Raw genomic sequence first — 19,750 nt, 5'->3', positions numbered from 1 at the left:
CTTTCCCACCAGATTGGAGGGAACCTGTGAGGGTTCTAGGCTTCTCTTGGCCCAGCTGCTATCATTGTACTACTCTCCAGGAGCAAAGCACACGTTCCTTCCTGGAGCCCTTTATGGCTTCAGTTGTGGCATCTCCAGGTGGATCTTCCTGAGGCTATGCTTCTGGTGGAAACTCTTCCCAGGTTTCTACATTAGTGACCCATTCCTTGCAATTTTTATTTCCTCTGGGCCACTGAAACATGCAAAAGGAAATTAAAATAACAACAAGGATGCTGTAATAGTAACTGTGTTTTAATTTGGCCGACTTAGTGGTAAAGGAGTAAAACCCTGAATAGGATATGAGCACAGAAATCAACTCAGACTGAAAAAAACACACACAACCCTGCTATTCATTAGGCAGGCGGGGGGGGGGGGGGGGGGGGGGGGGGACAGACACAGACCCAGACAAAGCCAGCTGCAAGGTTAACAGGAAATGCTGTTTTCCCCACAGGTCCTGCAGCAGTTGTAAAGTGCCATAATCACCCACTCTTTAAGTAACTACTGTTGCTTTCTTACCAGTGAGACCTCCAGAGCCCTGTTGCTCTTTGATTTATTCCTGGAAATACCTAATTGCTAAACCACCCTGGCCTCCTGACAGCACCTGATTCCCCATCAATCCTCACCTCCCCTAATCCTGCCTCAGAAAGGAGCAATCCAGAACTGATGCCTTCAGTGGGACTCCAGACCTTAGAAAAGATACCCCTCCCCGCTCAGTACTCCATGCCTCCTCGCTGCACCAAGTCAATAAATTTGATTTTGTTGACACATAAGCTGTACTCTGTAGTCTTTGGCTGTTCAGCCTTTAAGAGCTGGTAATAAAGTGATGTTGCCCAGATCTGCTTTTTCCATTGTTTGCCATGAGAGATACTTAACCCAGGGAAACGACGGTGTAGGTGTTTTCTTCCTGCCAGTTTCAGGAAAGGGGGACAATAGTGCCTATTAGCAGCTCTCCCAGTTATGTCCACTTCTTCTAAGATAGGGTGGGCCCCCAAACTTGGCTGCCCATGCAGGAGGTGGGCAACTGTCCAGTCCCAACCATGGACAGCACTTCTGTGAGGGTCCAATGATCAGTGTGCATATCTCAGGGTCTCTCTTCATATCCTGCCAGGGAACAGCCACGGGGGCACTTAGCCCTGCCCCCAGCAAGCCATCTGTCCCAGAGGAAGTCTCTCCTCTCTTTGGGTATTGGGTCACCCCTCAGCTCACTGAGGCCCCTTTTCTTACTTGGACAGTCTGCGATTCTAAATCCAAACTATAGAATTAAGTGGGAATCCCGATAATAAAAATCACTAACATTTGTTAAAGGTTTTTGATGTCCCTGACACTGCTTAGCATTTAATATATATTATCCCAGTTTGTTCTCACAATGAAATTAAATAATACTATCATTCCCATCTTTTTTTTTTTTTTTAGGCAAAGAGAGGTTAAGTAACTAGTCATAGCTAGTAAGTGGCAACTGTGAATGTAATCAGCATAGCATACTACTTCTCTAAGTATCATGGAGAAATCAAAAAGAAACCAAGGCACAGAGCTAGACATGACTCCCTGCAGTCAGATAACCAAAACCCAGGTCCCTGGCTTCCAGGCCAGGACCCTCCTCTGACTTCTCTTTGTAGAACTGCTAGCAACATCCCCTTCAAACCGGTCTAGCCAGGGCAAAGGGAGGGTTCTCCATGTGGGATCCTGGCCCTTTAAAGCAACCTGACCTGGAGCAGCACACTCCAGAAAAAGGGGAAGGAGGGGGTAGGAGGAGCTCCAAGCAAAGATGCTGTGCTGGGGCTCTGGGAGGGTCCAGATCAGCTCACCCCTGGTCCAGCTCCACAGACCAGAGGCGGCATGCAGCCAGAGGAAAATGTTTCATTTGAGCTTTGCAATATTTTTTTAACATTTAAAATTCAGGACTTAAGATTTCTCTTAATAGATCAGAAGCTATGGAAACCCCGGATCCTGTTCCTGGAATAAGCTCTCATTCACTATAGTCTGCACCTTCCTTTACAAGATTCGCCTGGAGTCTGAGAGTACCGCTCTGGACACACGTGCTATCCGTTTGTGGCAAGGTCTAGCTGACTCATGTCCACTGCATCCGCTCTCCTGCTCTCTCTGCCCCTTAAAGCTTCACAGCCTCGTATCAATGGCCTCAAGACTCTGAGACAGTCTGACTGGCCCTTGGCTGAAACAACTGCCCAATGAGCATTTAGTTCAATCACCTATTTTTCAGTAGCAGCTGAGCCCTAGAGAGGAAAAGGTTTTGCCTGGTCACAGATAAAGGAAATTTCTTTGTTGTGAAGTATACAATATTTTATTGCATTCTAAGTTACAGAATGTTAGCAGTAGGGAATCTAATTCCATTCACTACAAGAGATGTTGATTGACAGCTTAGTTTTACCTACTGGCCTGACCACACTCTAGTTCTGCAGTTACTTGGCAGAGTGGAAGGACTTGGTGGCTTTACAGCCAGGCTCAGCCACTCCCTGTGTCACCTGCAGCAGTTCCAAGCCTTGGCTTCTGCTTTTGTATGAGACTTCTTCCCAGCCAGAGCATTAGCTTCATCAGTAAGTGGATTAGCGGGACTCTGATTTCAATACTAAGAACCTCAAGCCCTGTTCTTTTTTTCCTTTTTTTTTTACAGAGACAGAGAGAGGGATAGACAGGGACAGACAGACAGGAATGGAGAGAGATGAGAAGCATCAATCATTAGTTTTTTGTTGCGACACCTTAGTTGTTCATTGATTGCTTTCTCATGTGTGCCTTGACCGTGGGGCTACAGCAGACCAAGTAAACCCTTGCTTGAGCCAGCAACCTTGGGTCCAAGCTGGTGAGCTTTTGCTCAAACCAGATGAGCCTGCACTCAAGCTGATGACCTCAGGATCTCGAACCTGGGTCCTCTGCATCCCAGTCCGACGCTCTATCCACTGCGCCACCACCTTTTCTTTTTGTAAACACTGTCATTGCCAGGTAACAGTGGCTGTCCTATATACAGGATTCATGGTGTGTGTTTTGTGAACTGTGTGATCTCCCTTCAGCTGCTTGTTGAGAGATTGTCTACCTTTGGCTAGAGGTGTGACTTTAGGCAAGTGACTCAATCTCTCTGAGCCTCAATTTCTTCAACTGTGAAATGGTGATAATAATAGCATCGACTTGATGGCGTTGTTTTAAGGGTTTAAAGAGATATTAGGTGAAGGGCATAGCACAGAGCCTGGCACATAGTATGTGTTCAATAAATGCTAGCAACATATTCCCCTAAACTCAAGCACCCATTTCCAGAAATTAGTCTAGAATGAAAGCCACATTACTATTACCTTGCCTACTCTTTATTCGAGGGCCAGGCTAACACTTGCAAATGGATTTCATGACTACTCTCCCACACTATCTTCACAACTGCCCCATAAAAGGATGAGGCCAGAGACAGGTTTCCCTGTCTTACAGGTGGTAGGTCAAGAGAAACGCTGATGGTCAGACACGAAGGATACAGAGTTGGGCTAGAACCTGGATCTTCTGCCCCCAGACCAATGTTCTTCCCCCTCCACCCTGATGACTACTTAGCTGACTGTAGCTGAGATTATTCAGAAGTCCCCTCAAATATCCTAGGCTCTGGGGGACATCATTATGAATGCCAATTCTTGCCATACAGACAGCAAATTCAAAACATGCCATCTGTTTGGATGCCCAAGACTTCTGTGTTTTGAGAGATGATGAAAACCAAAATTTTTAAGATTTGGGCTACAGTACTATTATCATTGGAAAGACTAAAGCCTGAGCAACTTTTCTGGAAAGTAACTGGGAAATATATCTCAAAAGTGCCTTCAAAATGTGGTTGGGGTACATTTTCCGCTCCAATCCACTCTGAAAAGCTGTCCAGAAAAATCAGGTAAAAATGAAAAGATTTACCTCACATCATTGTTTATGATACCAAAATTTAGAAACCACTTAAATTTACAGTACTAGTAGATTTGGTTAAATAAATGGTTGTTTAGTCATACAATGGGTACTATGTGCCTGTGCCCATCTGGCACATGCAGTGTGCCAAAGCTGTTGTTAGAGCCGGGTGCTAAGGCTCTCAGAGGGCCCACTCTGCCCATACTGCCAACCATGGCAAGGACTACATGCACCAAGGGCTTGTGTCCACCTGGGCCCATGGTTCTCCACTTTATGGGCTACCTTCTGGGTACCTGGGCCCACAGAATTCCCTATCTGAATAATCCTGAGTACAGTTCTGGGGCCTGTGCTAGGTCAGTCCCCCTAAGGTGTGACTGGGTTACCATGGGTACATTTCTAGGCCCACGTGGTAGCTGTCTGAAGAGTAGTTTCCAAGGAATGGCTGTTTGCAGGGAGATGTAAAAGGAGCTTGAATTTGAGGGCTAGAATGCTGTCACAGGCAGGTGAGGTCCCTGGAGGGGTTCTCTGTGCCATCCTGGGCCCCACAATGGCAGGGAGGGGCCTACAACACACTAATCCATACACTTAGTGATGGATTAGTAATATCTGACTCAGCAGGGAGTTAGGTGCGGATTAATTAAATTAAATTAAATTTATTTTATTTTACTTCATTAGAGAGAGAGAGAGAGACATCGATCTGTTTCTGTATGTGCCCTGACTGGGGATCGAACCATCAACCTCTGTGCTTTGGGATGATGCTCTAACCAACCAAGCTATCTAACCAGGGTAGGATTGGTAATTTTAAATTGTACAGCACAGGATTCATCTCAGTCCTCCCTGCCCAATAAAATGCATCCCATTCCTTCCATCACCTGTCCACGTTCCACATTCCATTCAGACTTTTGCAGGGAAAGAGTGCTCACCATTTTCCAAAGAAAACACCCTTGCATGTTTGAACAGATTTGCTAATTAGAATGTTCTTTGTTATGTGGACCCCAAAACTACTTCTCAGGCACTTCTCCCCTTGGGACCGAATTCTGGATGATGACTTGCCCAAGGTCTCACAGCTACTTGGTAAAGAAGCCTGAGTGGGGTGCCCAGCCCTGTCCTTACCTCTCAGGCCTGGGTTTATGCTCAGAGGAGCCCCAGAGCCAGTGAGGCCAAGGCAGGGAGGCTGAGGGCCAGGTCTTCCTGTGTCTTCAGCATCTCTCTGTCACCCCCACCCCCAATCATCTGGCTGTAGCCCAGCCCAACATGTTAGAGTACTGCCTTCGGCATCCCTGTCATCTAAAAGAGAGAAAAGAAAAACACAACACAACATTTTGGGGTCCAAAACAAAACGCCAAGGACAATATTAATAAATATATAAAAATTTAAAGATCTGGATCTCAAAGGCAGAGTTTACAGCCCTCAACACAGGCAGGCTAGGTCTCAGGAATGATTCAGTGTGTCCCCAGCACCCAGGGAGGGGCAGGCAGCAGGTGGAGGGCACCAGGGAGCCCCTGGGGCTCTCTTCTCCAGACACAGGCCCGGCCCTGCTCCTATTTCTCTAGCATGGCTCAGAACAGCCCCTCGCCCTGTGGAAAGAAGCAGCAGCAAGCCTTTCTATCACCTCCTGGAGTCTGGGAGATCCTCTGTACAACTTGAAGTGAGGACCCCTGGGAGGGGTGTTAGGGACTCAGGTGGCTTCCAGAGGGCCGAGGGTCTAGGGAAGTTACTTGACCTTGGAGGTAAGGGGGGTAGGGGTGGCTGAAGCACCATAGCCCTGGAGGTCAGTGTCTACTCCCACCTAGAGTGGGGCAGAGGCTCTTATCCTGCCCGGGGCAGCCCCTGTCATTTCCGATCCTCAGCCCTGGGCCTAACCACCCCCTCTCTCATCAGCACCACAAACCTCTGGCCCAGCTGGAGCCTGGTGGAAAAAGTAGACCCCTAACAGTAGGAGTGGTCTTTGGCAAAGGGCAATGATTGATGGGGCACAGCCTAAGAACTCACGTCTCCCTGTGTCCCACAAAGTCCCCTTCTAGGCCAACTCCCTTCACGCCCTGGAGTGATGACAAAGTTGCCATTTCTGGTCTAGTCAGGGCTCTAGCACCAGTTAGGAAACCCCTGGGTGAACTCGCTCTTAGGTGAGCTAGAATGAGGCTGGGAGGCTCACCTGCAGACTGGAGGCCCCAGAGGTAACAGAAGGTTTCAGCTGGACCCTTCCTCTTGGCCTTGGCCAGAAGAGCTGCATGGAGCTCTTGCTACGAAAAGCTGGGCCTGAGGTGAACCTGCCTCCCACCTGCCCAACCCTGCAGCCAGCTTCTCACCCCCACTCACCCCCAGCTCCCTTCCCCTCTGACTAACTGCCCTGTGGGCACCCCTCACCTTCTCTGGCCCTGCTTTGCCTCTCCAGGCTGAGAAGCCAAGTAGACAGGGCCTACACAGGGGTCCCACAAGTTCTGGCGAAGGCAGGCAGCCAGATGGATCCAGTGTGGGACCCAGTGGCTGTGAGGACTGAGGCATTGGCTGGCCCTCGGTCGTGGCAGGGGAGAGAGACAGGAGCCCCTGAGAGGTTTACCTTGGTCACCTGGGCTGCTTGCTGAGGTATCTCAGGTTAGGGCTTTCCCTGATTCTTTTCTTCCTCACACACCCACTTCATGGGTGAAAAGTATCACAGCCTAAAACTAGAACAAGAAGGCAAATAATTTAAAAGGAAGTCTGTGCTTGACCCTGGCCTGTGGTATATCCTGTGAGCCAGGGGTCTTGGGCTCACAGAGTGTAAACTTGACTGGAGGGACAGGCAAGACAGGGCTCATATCTCCGGGGAGGGGGTGGGAAGGCTGGTGCCCGGGTGCTTCTGGTCCTCCCTGAGCTGCCCTTTATCCCTAGAGGCTGGCAGAGACGGGCTAGTGGTCCAGCCCCAGGGCAGCCACTGGGCGGCGCTAGGAGAAGTACCCCAGAGTGTTCCAGTGCTCAGTTTCTGGGGGGTGAAGCGCCGCTGGGTCACTGAGGGGCTTGTTCCCAGAGGTCCTGATAGCTGCGTGGGTTGGTCATGTGGACGATCGTCTGAGCCCGTTGGCCCCACAGTGAGCTCCATGGCAACTGGAGGGGTCTTGGCTCCAGATGAGGGGCTTCCAGAAGTGGAGAAGGGTGGTGGTGAGACCAGGCCTGGGTCCGGGCTGGCGTCAGGGCCTGAGGCTTTCCTGGTACAGGCCTTACAGCACAGCCGGCGGTAGCCCGGGATGGCGCAGTAGCGGTCGTGCACTTCCATTTGACAGATAACGGACCTGTCCCCCACGCAGGGCTCTGCTGCACACACAGCACAAGGACCGAGGCGGGAGGACATCCATCAGCTGGGTGACACAGGACACAACCCCCTCCCACTCAGCCTACCCGCTGCAGGCCCTTCCTCTCCTGCTCTGGCAGGACTCACTATAAAGCTTTTATTCAGATGGGGACACAGGGCTGCCTGACAGGAGAGACAGGGCTGAGTAACAGCCCTTATTATGTGACAAGGGACTAAAACCCCGGGCAGTGGTTCTTAAAGCAGGGTCCCTCACTGGCAGCATCAGCACCACTTCAGAGCTTGTTGGAAATGCTAAGTTTCAGGCCTCATCCAGGCCTCCCAAATCAGAGGCCTGGGGGTGGGGCCCAGCTCTGTGGATTCTCGTTTGTTTGTATTTTCCCAAGAGAGTGTGAGAGAGAGAGAGAAAGAGAAAGAAAGAGAGAGAGAGAGAGAGAGAGACAGGAAGGGAGAGAGATGAGAAGTATCAACTTGCTGTTGTGGCACTTTAGTTGTATGCTTCTCATACATTCTTTGACCAGGGGGCTCTAGCTAAGCCAGTGACCCCTTGCTCAAGACAGCGAGCTTGAGCTCAAGCTAGTGACCATGGGATCATGTCCACGATCTGACACTCAAGCCAGTGACCCGACGCTCAAGCTGGATGAGCCCATTCTCAAGCCAGTGACCTCGGGGTTTCGAACCTGGTACCTCAGCATCCCAAGTCGATGCTCTATCCACTGTGCCACCACTGGTCAGGCCAGCTCCGTGTTTTAATGAGACCTTCAAGGTGATGCCAGGGCATGGGAGCCTCTGAGAACCACGGCCCCACACCATTAGTTGTCAGTCTTGGCTGCCAACTGGAATCACGTGGAGAGCTTTACAAATGGACACTGCCTAGCTCCTACACCCAGGGAGACTGGACAGTCTCGGTGTATCCTGGGCACTGGGGGGTTCTAACCTGTAGCAGAGCTTGTGAACCATGCTCTGGATGAAAGTGGGATCCCTATCCTCCTCCCAATCAACCCAAAGGAGTCTGATCCACTCCAGCCAGACCAGGCAAATGCCCAGGTAAGTCACACTTGTAACAAGCTGATCAAACATCCTGCCACAGGCAGATAATTTGGAACACTTAAGCCTTTCACCAATAAGTTTGGACTCAACCAAATCTAGGTTCTAATAAAGGCTCTACCATTTAAAAGCTATGAGGCCTTGGGCAATCAATCAATTTCCAACCCTCAGTTTCTTCACCTGTAAAATAGGAATAATTCTGACATTTACCAATGAGTAATAACATTAGAAGTGACATTTCTAAAGGTCCTGACATAGAAGGGTACTCACTATGCCAGGTTTGTTTGCTTTGGTTAAAATATCATCTAAGAATGTTTTCGTTTCTGCGCCAACAGCACATGAAGGAAGGAGTTTTATGGCCTCTAGATGGCGCCAGAATTCCAATACCAGAATCAAAGCCCCACTCTGTTCAGGAGAGGAAAAGGGAAGGAAATCCAGGGACTTGCACAGCCTAAGATTCAGCCCAGGAGCAGAGAAGCACCAAAGCTAGAGCTAGGAAATCCTCTGAGGACACCTAGTCACACCCCTTTATTTTACAGATGAGGTCACTGAGTTCAGGAAGGTTCAGGAATTTGCACAAGGTCACACAGCCAACTGGTCCTTCAACTAGGAGTTAGGGTCTGTGATCTTTCTGCTACTCTACTCATCTTCTCAGACCCTGATCCTTGGGAAGGTGAGGAAAGGAAAGAGAAGGAATCTAGGAAAGGCACTTTGATCCTGGTACATAGCAGGTGTTTAGTCAATATTTATTGATGGATGGAAGGATGGATAGATGGGTGGGTGGATGGATAAGGATGTGTGGGAGGAAGAACTGATCATGAGGCAGAGAGAAACTATACTGCTCACAAAAATTAGGGGATATTTCAAAATGAATATGAAGCGATAAAATATCCCCTAATTTTTGTAAACAGTATATTTTGGTTGTTGTTAGCTGACAGCTGCTTAGGTGTGCATGCATTATCTCATTTAATTCTTTCAACAGCCCTGGGAAGGCAGCTAAGACCTACAATGGCTTATCCAAAAATCTTGGAACCAGATATGACTCATAATTCAGAACTTTGGAGGTTAGAAAAGTACTATTCACTGTATTCATTATATAACAGCCCCAGTGGAGATTGGGACATCATCTTGGAACTAAATATGACATGTTTTTATAGCAGAATAATTCATCTCTTTTTTGTTAGTTCAGGTCAGATTTGCTGCCAAATGAGTCTGCACCAAATTTAGGGAAACATTTGCAGCTTTCAACATTTTAGACTGGCAGATAAGGCATCCCAGACCAGCACACGCAGTAAGGAACCCGAGGCTTCTGGAGGCTATGGTCACATGGATTGGAGGCTGGATCTGCTCCACGGCATGGCCCATGCTTGTGACACTGACACTGGGAATTTGGGGGAGGGTTTAGGGCCCAGAAATACACTCACTTGATGATATCTTGTTAATAGGATGTAGGGGCCCAGATTGTGGCATCCACTGACCTTTTGGGGTCACAAGTTCCCGGACATCAGCGCTCACTGTGGAGTTCTGGAGACTTCCTGTGAACAGGGAGAAGCAGCTCTGACATTGGGATCTCTAGGGAGCTAGGATACAGGATGGGCCGGTCTCAGGTCTAAGCCAGGAGAGCGGGGCCTGTCTGCCCCCCACCCCTCACCCCCCTTCTGTCTGGCTCACCTCTGCAGGCAGGCATGCTGCAAACCTGGACGGTATCTGGCTTGTCCCCCTCGCACTGCCCGAGACTGTTGGCATTGGTCCGGCACACCACCTGCCGCTGCTGGATGCCCTCTCCGCAGGTGGCAGAGCACTGCCACAGGACAGCCAGGGCCAGGAGACAGTGGCCGAGGAAGGGCAGGTGGAGAGACAGAAGAAGGCGGCAATGAGCTCCAATCCAGCCAATACCCAGGACAGAACAGGTACAGAGAAAGGTTGGAAGTCCCCACTTGATCAGAGAGACTCGCAAGGACTGCTTCTAAACAGCCTCACCAGGACCCAAGCAGTCCTGTCCTGGGTGGTAGAAGCCACTAAGCTGAGCTGAAACACCAGGAAACCTGCCAGCTAAATAGTTAACCTGGCTCAGGACCCCATTCCTGCACTACTGCCTGTGCCCACTCTGTCTGGGTAACTTAAATAATGTGTGTATCACCCTGGCAAACTCCCCAGTTTGATCCATTAGCCCATTTACTTGGTGATAGGATGCAGGGACCTGGATTGTGGCATCTGTTAAACAGAGAGCTGGGTACCAGGGCGGCCTGAGACCCTTCTAGCAGTTAATGATTTTGTGGCTCAATTTACCAAAACTCAGCTCACAGAGGCATGTTCAAGTGTCTTCTTTCCCAAGAGGGAAAGACGAGGGTGCAAGGAGCAGAAGATGGTGACTACTGCAAGTGCTACTGTGCACAGCACCCTGCGCCTCACACTTTCCTGTGATAAACGGAGGTGTGGGAGCAGCCTCCTGCCCTGTCTGACCAGGTCACTGGGTCTTAGGCACTGACCACAGCCTCTCCTAGTGGGATGAGGAAGAACTTGAAGGGATCCACCCCTCATAGGGCACATGGGGATGACCCAAGGGAGACATGAGGGTCACCGGCCACACAAACCATGGGACAAAGATGGCTCATCCTCTTGGGATGAATAATTACAAACAATTGTTCTCAAATGCTTGTCAGTCTTTTAAGGGAAACTGTCTCCCACTACCTGTCACTTTTCTGTTAAATTTATCTGTAGGGTTTCTTGTGGAACCAGCAATCATTCTGTTTTATATTAAAACAAATAAATCTATGTATTGTGGAGAATATAAAACCTTTAAGTTGTGTGATACTTGTTTTTCTCAAACTACTCTTTATTGTGTAATATTTCAAGCATACAGAAAAGTACACGGAAGTTGTACAATGAAAACCTGTTCAAATACCACCACCAGCTTTAATAAATCAGCATTCTGGCATATTTTCAAATATTGTGTTTGCACCTTTTTAAACTTTAAGTAAATTGGAAGTGCTTTTTGTTTCATATTTCAGTGCTTTTCCTCATCTTTATTTATTTTTCTGAGGTTTACACTGATATGCACAGTTCAAGCTTAATTAGTTTTTGTTTTTAGCGAGAGAGGGACAGATAGGGACAGACAGACAAGGAAGGGAGAGAGATGAGAAGCATCAACTCATACTTGCGGCACCTTAGCTGTTCATTGCTTGCTTTCTCATACGTGCCTTGACCAGGATGGCTCTAGCCGAGCCACGATTCCTTGCTCAAGTCAGTGACCTTGGACTCAAGCTGGTGAGCCTGTGCTCAAGCTAGCAACCTCGGGGTTTCAAACCTGGGTCCTCAGTGTCCCAGGCCAACGCTCTATCCACTGGGCCACCACCTGGTCAGGCTTATTTGTCTTTCTTGTTATCTAGCATTTTATTTGTATGAACAGACCTTGATTTTTCCCCAATCTCCAACAGATAAACCTTTAGGATATTTCTTTTTTTTTTTTTTTTTTTTTGCTATTATGATAAGCATCCTTGTACTTATCTCCTTGATCAAATGAGTTTTGAAAACTGTGGTAAAATATATATCTATTCACATTGCTGTGCAACCCGCACCACCATCCATCTCCAGGACTCTTCTCATCTTTCCAAACTGACACTCTGTCTCCATTAAATACTAACTCCCAGCACCCCCCACAAACCCTGAACCACCATTCTACCTTCTGTCTTTATGGATTTGACTATGCTAGCTACCTCATATAAGTAGAATCATATTGTATGTGTCATTTCTGACTGGTTTATTTGACTTAGCATGATGTCTTCAAGGTTCATAGCAAATGAATTAAGAGAAGAAAAGAAAATCCTATGTCCACTTCGAGGGCTTACCCATGAGCACCTGGACTATTTCACAAAGTTTTTACTATTTCCCTTTTTCTACTCTGCCTTCCCACAAGGCACTTGCTACTGAGTTGCCAGAGCGAGCCCTTAAATCTGAAATCAGAGCTTGTAACACCCAACATACAAACTCTTCAATGGTTTCCCGCTGCTTTTTTTTTTTTTTTTTGTATTTTTCTGAAGTTGGAAACGGGGAGGCAGTCAGACAGACTCCTGCATGCGCCCGACCGGGATCCACCCGGCATGCCCACCAGGGGGCGATGCTCTCCCCATCTGGGGCATTGCTCTGTTGCAACCAGGAGGGGTGGAGAAGCAGATGAGCGCTTCTCCTGTGTGCCCTGGCCGGAAATCGAACCCGGGACTCCTGCACGCCAGGCCAACGCTCTACCACTGAGCCAACCGGCCAGGGCAGTTTCCCACTGCTCTGAGAACACGTTCTAACTCTTCATAAAGCCCTGGCCTCCTTTCCAATGTCCCCCCTGCAGCCTTGTCCTACTCATTAAGCTCCAGTCCCACTTATTCTTAGTTTCTGGAATGTGGCAAGGTTGCTCCTGCAGTGGGAGCTTCCTGTGGCTCATCCCTAAGGTCTTAGCTCAAAGGTCACCTCCTCAGAGAGGCTGTCCCCGATACGTTAAGCCATTCACTTCTCACACAGCTCCAGTTGCAACCTGTTATTTTATTTGTCCCATATGTCCCCTCTCTTCCCCCCGGACTGTAAGCTTCATAGGCACAAGAGTCAGGTTTGTCTGGCTAGTGCTGGATTCCTGCATTTCTAGTTCAGTGTGCCTGGCACATAGTTGGCACCTAGTAAATATTTCTTGAATGAAGGAAAGTGTCTTAGTTTGCTCATCTGTAACATGGAGCTATTAGCCCCTGTCTCCTAGCACTGCATGAATGTGAATGGGCAAACAGTGAATGGGTATAAAGGCCTAGCCCAGAGCCATGGGCCAGCATACGTGAAAACTGTTCCACTTAGTTTTGAGAAAAACCAAATCAGATAAGGGGGAAAAGTCAGCTAGAAAGTCTGGTCTGCCTGCGGGGAGCACCAGATAGTTGCCCTATCCAGACCCACTTCCTCCATGACTGCCCCGAGAAGGTGCCCCACTGGCCCAGCTCCTCCCGCCCTTTGAGGACACTCACCTGGGACCAGGCTCCTGTCCGCCACTGGGCCGGGCATGGCACTCGGAGGCAGGGCCGCCGGGCCTCGGGCCGGTCCCCAGGGCAGGCTTTGGCTGGCATGGCCTTGTGGGTGCCGTTGGAGAGGGGCAGCAGGCACTGCACTCCCCGAGTCTGCACCCCCAGCTTCCCACAGCTCCGGCTGCAGGTGCCCCAGTCCTCTATCACCCACCTGAAGACAGGGCAGAAATGGAGGGGAGGTGTGACCGTGGGGTCGTTTCCTCCCAGAGTCTTTTCCACCTGTCAGCAGGCAGGAGCCAGAGTGGGTCTGGGCATGGGGCCAACACAGCTGTCCCTCTGGCTCTGCAGCTGCCAGGCTGTGTGGCCTCAAGGAGGCCACTTAATCTCTCCTCTGTCTCCTCACCTGAAAAATGGGTATAATGCATATTTAAAGCCCGGTACCCTGCATATCCTTGGGCAAGCTATTCATTCCTCTAAGCCTCAGTTATCCCATCTTTACGTCAGTCAGGAGCCTTATACACCTCATAAGTATTTGAATGTCTACTATGTGAAAGTACTGTTCTAGGTGCTGAGCTATGACAGTGCAGAAAACAGATGTGAGTCACAGCTTGTATTAACAGAAGCCCTCCCATGGGGTTCATGGGACAATTAAAGGACTTGATACACATAAGTCATCTGGCAGGGTGGATGGTATACAATAGGCATATAATAAATGCAGGCACTACTACTATCACTGTCAGCTAGCTAGTGGTAAACCAGGTCTCTTTTAGCCAATCCCTTCCTTTAAAAACTAAAAAGCCCCTATACTTTATTGGGCAATTTTACAGACAAGCTAGGGTGGGTGATGTATTAGCCTTGCATGCTCTCTGATCAGAGACATTTGTGGGGGAACTGGCTGGAATACGGGCTGAGGGGCTGGGGGTGACAGCCTGGGCCAGGCACAGGGAGCCATGGCGGGCTCTAGTGCTAGTCCCCAGCTCCAGCTCTAGCCCCGGAGCTCTCCTGACCCGAGGAGGCAGGAGCTGCTGTGGATCAGCAAGGCCCGTCAGCACTGCCTCCACCCTCGGAGGGCTCCTGGGAAGGCGGGCTCTAGTGCTAGTCCCCAGCTCCAGCTCTAGCCCCGGAGCTCTCCTGACCCGAGGAGGCAGGAGCTGCTGTGGATCAGCAAGGCCCGTCAGCACCTGCCTCCACCCTCGGAGGACTCCTGAGAAGGCGGGCTCTAGTGCTAGTCCCCAGCTCCAGCTCTAGCCCCGGAGCTCCCCTGACTGAGGAGGCAGGAGCTGCTGTGGATCAGCAAGGCCCGTCAGCACTGCCTCCACCCTCGGAGGGCTCCTGGGAAGGCAGGAGATGGAACTGGCTCTCTGGTTTCCTACTGGGCAGCTGCCCTCAGCCCTGCCTGGGGCTGAGGAAGTCGTGGTCTGGCTCTGACCTGGACTCCTCCAGAAGACACAGCTCTTTCCTTTCCTCAAAGTTCCCTGCAAATAACCCCAGGAATGTGGCCTTATGCTCAAAAGAGGGGATCCTCAGGCCAGGGGACTCCAGTCAGGGGTTAGACCACAGCTGGAGCTAGCAGGCCAGGCCAAGTCCATGGCCCAGATGACCAGGCAGAGAAGAGCTGGTGGACAGCGCCCTGGCCTGGGGCCTGGGGAAGCACTGAGACCTACACCCATGGATCTCCCAGATCGTTGAGGGTAAGCTGTGTCCCCAAACTGGGCCTAGTTTCTCCCTCTGTAAAGGAATGCGGGGAGTGACAGAAAAAGGAAGCATCTTCCTCCAGGAGTGGAAGTTAACCCAGAAACCCAGACGGGACAGGAGGGCAGCCTGGCCATGGCCGAGCCCAGAGTGGGCTCCTTCCCACTCAGGGAGCCCTGCCTGCCAGGGCCGTGTCCCAGGCTGAGGGCTGGAGGAAGCAGGCTCGCAGCCCTTCCTCCAAGGCCCAGGCTGAGGGCTGGAGGAAGCAGGCTCGCAGCCCTTCCTCCAAGGCCCAGGCTGAGGGCTGGAGGAAGCAGGCTCGCAGCCCTTCCTCCAAGGCCCAGGCTGAGGGCTGGAGGAAGCAGGCTCGCAGCCCTTCCTCCAAGGCCCAGGCTGAGAGGAGGTCTGCAGTGTCCTGGGCAGGCGGGAGCTCAGCCCTCCCAGAGCACTCACTCAGGCTGGGGACACTGCTGCTGGTTGCAGCGCCGGCGGATGGGCTTGGGCCTCTTCCTGTAGTCACACAGGTGCCGCTGTACCATGTGGTGGTCTCGTCGGCGCCGGCAGCCATATTTGGTGAACTGGATACCTGTGGGGAGGGCAGGCTGCCACGGGACTGGTCCTGCCAGGCCGCCACTGCCCTGCCTGGGCTCTGGGGACAGTAAGCTCTGGAGAGCCTAGAGGGCCAATCCCACCTCCCTCTGCACCTTCATACTCCCTCCTGCTCACGTCACTTTCTAAGGAAGCCTTCCTTGGTCAGCCTACCTCTTGTATCCCAGGTGTAGCATGGGCGGGGACATAGCTCTGGATGGCCACGTCTCTGCACAGAGACCCTGCCCTAGATACTGCTCTAGCACCCCAGCCCATCCCCAAGACGCCACCCAGGCAGGCCTGCACACCCTGCAGATCTTCAGAGAGCAACTGAGGCATGAGCGGGGCACACCTCAGGTGGAGACAGTGTCAGCCCTCTGCCACGCCTGCTCCCCTCCTTCTGAGAGGTGCTGGGCTGCCTCCACACGGGAGTGGACAGCCAGGGCAGCCGGGACAAGCGGGCAGTACCTCCTCCGCAGGCCTTGGTGCAGGGGGCCCAGCTCTTGAGCGCCCATTCGTAGGTGTCCGTCTCTTCCAGGAGAACGTTGTTGCTCCCAATAAGGGGCAGCAGGTCCTCATGGATGACATACTTGTAGGCCAGGCTGCTGCGGGGGCCACCCTCAGCTGGGGGGAGAACCTGAGGGGAAGTGGAGGAGATAGCACAGGACTGGAGGACAAGGTCACATGGGGGAGGGGTCAGGAACAGAACTGGTGCAAGTCAGGAGGACAGCACCCAGCGTGGCCTGGGGAGGCCAACCAGCCCAGCAGCGAGGCAGCAAACCCAGGCTAAGCACCTACTGCACGCAGGTCCAGGCACAGCCTGTGTGCTCCCTTCTCCCGCCAACCTGAGCTCTAACAAGGGCCGGAGCCATGTCTGTTGGTCTTCCCTGCTCACCAGATCACCCACACTCTGAGTCTAGTGGAAAATAAATATAGACTGGGTACTGGACTTTTACCAGCTGTGTCATTACAAATATTTTCTCCTTTCCTATAGGTTGTCTTTTCACTTTCTTTTTTCTTTTCTTTTCTTTTCTTTTTATTATTATTATTATTATTATTATTATTATTATTGCAAGAGAGAGAAGGAGAGACAGAGGGACAGGAAGGGAGAAAGATGAGCATCAACTCAGAGTTGTGGCCTTTCAGTTGTTCATTGATTGCTTCTCACATGTGCCTTGACCAGGGCCTCCAGCCGAGCCAGTGACCCTTTGCTCAAACCAGTGATCCTTTGCTCAAGCCAGTGACCCTGAGCTTCAAGCTAGCGTCCTTTAGGCTCAAGTCAGCAGCCATTTTGGGCTCATGCCAGCAATCAAGGGATCATGTCAATGATCTCATGCTCAAGTTGGTGACCCTGAGCTCAAACTGGTGAGCCCACGCTAAAGCTGACGATCTCAAGATTTCAAACCTGGGACCTCACTGTCCCAGTTCAACACTCTATCCACTGAGGCACCACTGGTCTGGCTTCTCTTTCTTCTTCTTATTTTTTTATTCAATGAGAGGAGAGAAGGCAAAGGCAGACTCCCAAATGTGCCCTGCCCAGAACAGGATCCACCCAGCAAGCCCACTAGGAGGTAATGTGCTGCCCATCTTGGGTATTGCTCCATTGCTCAACAACTGAGCTCTTCTTAGGGTCTGAGGTGAAGGCCATGGAGCCTTCCTCAGTGCCTGGGACCAACTTGCTCCAATTTAGCTATGGCTATAGGAGGAAAAGAGAGAGAGAAAAAAAACCAAGAGGGGGAGGGGTAGAGAAGCAGATGGTTGCTTCTCCTGTGTGCACTGACTGGGAATCAAACCTGGGATATCAACATGCCAGGATGACACTCTACCACAGTCAGCCAGCCAGGGCAAGCTTCATTTTCTTGATAATGTTCTTTGATGAATAAAAGTTTTCAATTTTCATAAAAACCAATTTATCTATTTTTTCTTTTGTTGCTCCTGCTTTCAGTGTCATACTGAGAATTCAATCTCATGAGATTTAGCTCTGTTTATAAGAGTTCTATGGTTTGCGCTCTTGTATTTAGATCTTTAATCTATTTTGAACTAATTTTTATGCTTGATGTCAGGTAAGGGTCTAACTTTCATTCTTTTACCTGTGGATATCCAGTTGACCCCGCACCACTAGTTTAAGAGATTATTCTTTCCCCATTGAGTGGTCTGGGTACCTTTGTTGAAAATTAATTGCCTATAGGTATATGGGTGGTCAGTAAATACAGGGTGAATAGAAAATACATGTTGGATTGAATTAATATGCTGACATCAGTAGACCATAGATCCTTCCCTCCAGGACTTCTCTGACCAGTGAGGGCAGCACCAGGAGCAAAGCCTGGCCAAGGTCCCCTGCAACCAGCCAGAGCCAACGGCACTACGAACAGAACCCCTCTGGTGTCCTGGGTTAACAATCCCTGCTCCTTGCGCTCTAGCCTGTGGTCTAGGAAGAAGGCCTGGGCAGAGAGATCACAGCCAGGACAGTGGCCCTGTTCCTTTCTCAGGAAGCCAGCAGTGCCAGACGACACCCCCAGGTCAACTGCCAACTCATTTGGCAATGCCACACTCACGCTGTTGCTGGACGATGCGAGGACAAGAGAAACAAACCGAGCAAGCTCCCGCCCGCTCCTTCCCCATTTCTGACTCTACATTAAGAAGAACGAACTCCCTATGCATGCTGTCTCTGGTCTGACATGTGACAGCTGTTTGTTTTTTCCCTCATTGCCGTCCTGCCAGCCAGTGAGGAGCTGGCCTCGGACCGAGGGCACCTTGACCTTGTTCAGGCTCCTGACGACAGTGGAAAAGGGAGATTTCCACCAGGCTGTGCTGGTTTTGCAGTGGAGACAGTGCGCTCGGAGGCCCAGGCTGGGCAGCACGGGGTTGAGAAGGAGCCCCAGCGTAGGGCGGGACTCACCAGGACAGCGATGGCTTCAGGCAGTGGCCCACTGGTCCTGAGGCTTTCCTTGGTATCCTCCACGGTGTACTCCCACTCCAGGCCCATTGCAGTGAAGGTCCTGCTAGTGTCTTCCTTGCCCTTGGGGTTGAGGACGAAGCTGCCTGTGACTTGGTTCTTCACCGCTGGCCAGGGAGAGAGAGACACACAGATTTCTGTTCCCCTCCACAGGAGCACAAGCCAGACCTCTTCAAGGGCAGACCTTGCCAGTGGACCTCTTAGGGCTCCTTGTCTACTGAGTACTCCTTCCAACCTGAGTCTTTCCCAGTCAAACAGGTCACCACAGTGCCCCACAGTGTGCCTGCCTCTGGACCCTGGTGCTCACCATTCATTCCTACCATCCTCACTCTCTTCCCTTCTTCCTGCCTGACTCATTTCCACCCATATTTAAGGCGAGCACAATTTCCTCCTCCAGAAAGCCTTCTTTGATTGCCCAGTCTTCAGGGAGTTACCCTACCTAGGACTTCTATAGCAGAGCACAGAGGCTAAGAGTACAGGTTCTGAAATCAGATTGATCGTGGGGAAGTTCCTTAGCCTCCCCGTGTTGTTTCACCATTTGTAAAATGGGAATGATAACTGTACCTAGCTCACAGAGCTGCTGCCCAATGAGGATATTCACAGTATCTGCCCCCCCCCCCCCCGCATGGGGTTCTTGGGACAGTTAAAAGAGTTTATATGTAAAGAACTAGGAAGAGAGAGCATGGCATGCAGGAGGCAGTTAATAAATGGTAAGCAGTGTTACTATTATCAGAAAAGCACCTGACCTTTAGCACTGTGGTGATTATAGAGCTGTCTCGTGTCGCCTGTAGCCTGCCTGCTCATCTTTTTTCTCGGTGTCCTTGGCTCTGCACATAGCCCAGCACAGAGCGGGAGTTTATAAAACATCTGTAAATTTCTACCCCTTAAAGCCCCAGTCTGTGCAGTCTGTGAGCAACTCACAACTTGTTAATTAAAGGTGCCAGGTGGGGGTGTGCAGATGCAGTCACCCTGGCAAAGTCCTGAGCTGCAGCCTCAGCTGCCCTGAAATGGGCAGGGGATGGAAGGGCTGCACCCTGGGACCTGAACCCCTCACCAGGTGGGGCGGCAAAGGCTCTGGAGCCCTGGGGCGGCCCCTCCATGCAGATTAAAGCCATACAGCACAACTGCAATAGAAGAGCTAGCAACCCTGAGCACTAACCACGTGCTGGGCACTCTGCTTACTGCCTCAGTGGAATCCTCACACACACTCTGAGGTTCGTGTCATTATTAATCCAGATGGGGAACCAGAGGCTCCGAGAGGGGCAGTGGGCT

At 50.8% G+C, this 19,750-nt stretch overlaps 1 protein-coding gene across 5 annotated transcripts in view; it reads right to left on the bottom strand.

Annotated features, from left to right (window-relative positions):
• Nucleotides 1-5,267: 5,267 nt before the first annotated feature.
• The window catches only part of ADAMTS14 (ADAM metallopeptidase with thrombospondin type 1 motif 14), a 94,908-nt gene continuing 80,425 nt past the window's right edge, over nt 5,268-19,750 (bottom strand). For 3 of the 5 annotated variants that reach the window (XM_066349496.1, XM_066349499.1, XM_066349500.1), the window contains exons 16-22: nt 18,422-18,585; nt 15,991-16,159; nt 15,388-15,520; nt 13,246-13,453; nt 9,920-10,049; nt 9,673-9,783; nt 5,268-7,206 (exon numbers count right to left, since the gene is read on the bottom strand). In XM_066349496.1, coding sequence (XP_066205593.1) covers nt 6,710-7,206; nt 9,673-9,783; nt 9,920-10,049; nt 13,246-13,453; nt 15,388-15,520; nt 15,991-16,159; nt 18,422-18,585 — 1,412 coding nt within the window. In that variant the 3' untranslated portion in view covers nt 5,268-6,709. The remainder of the gene's footprint in view (nt 7,207-9,672; nt 9,784-9,919; nt 10,050-13,245; nt 13,454-15,387; nt 15,521-15,990; nt 16,160-18,421; nt 18,586-19,750) is intronic. The other 2 variants (XM_066349497.1, XM_066349498.1) reach the window with 2 other exon arrangements.

The sequence above is a fragment of the Saccopteryx leptura genome, chromosome 9 (assembly GCF_036850995.1).
Source record: "Saccopteryx leptura isolate mSacLep1 chromosome 9, mSacLep1_pri_phased_curated, whole genome shotgun sequence".
In the NCBI taxonomy this organism is placed as follows: Eukaryota; Metazoa; Chordata; class Mammalia; order Chiroptera; family Emballonuridae; genus Saccopteryx; species Saccopteryx leptura.
Note: the sequence above shows the minus strand (reverse complement) of the source record. Positions and strands in the feature narration are given on the sequence as shown.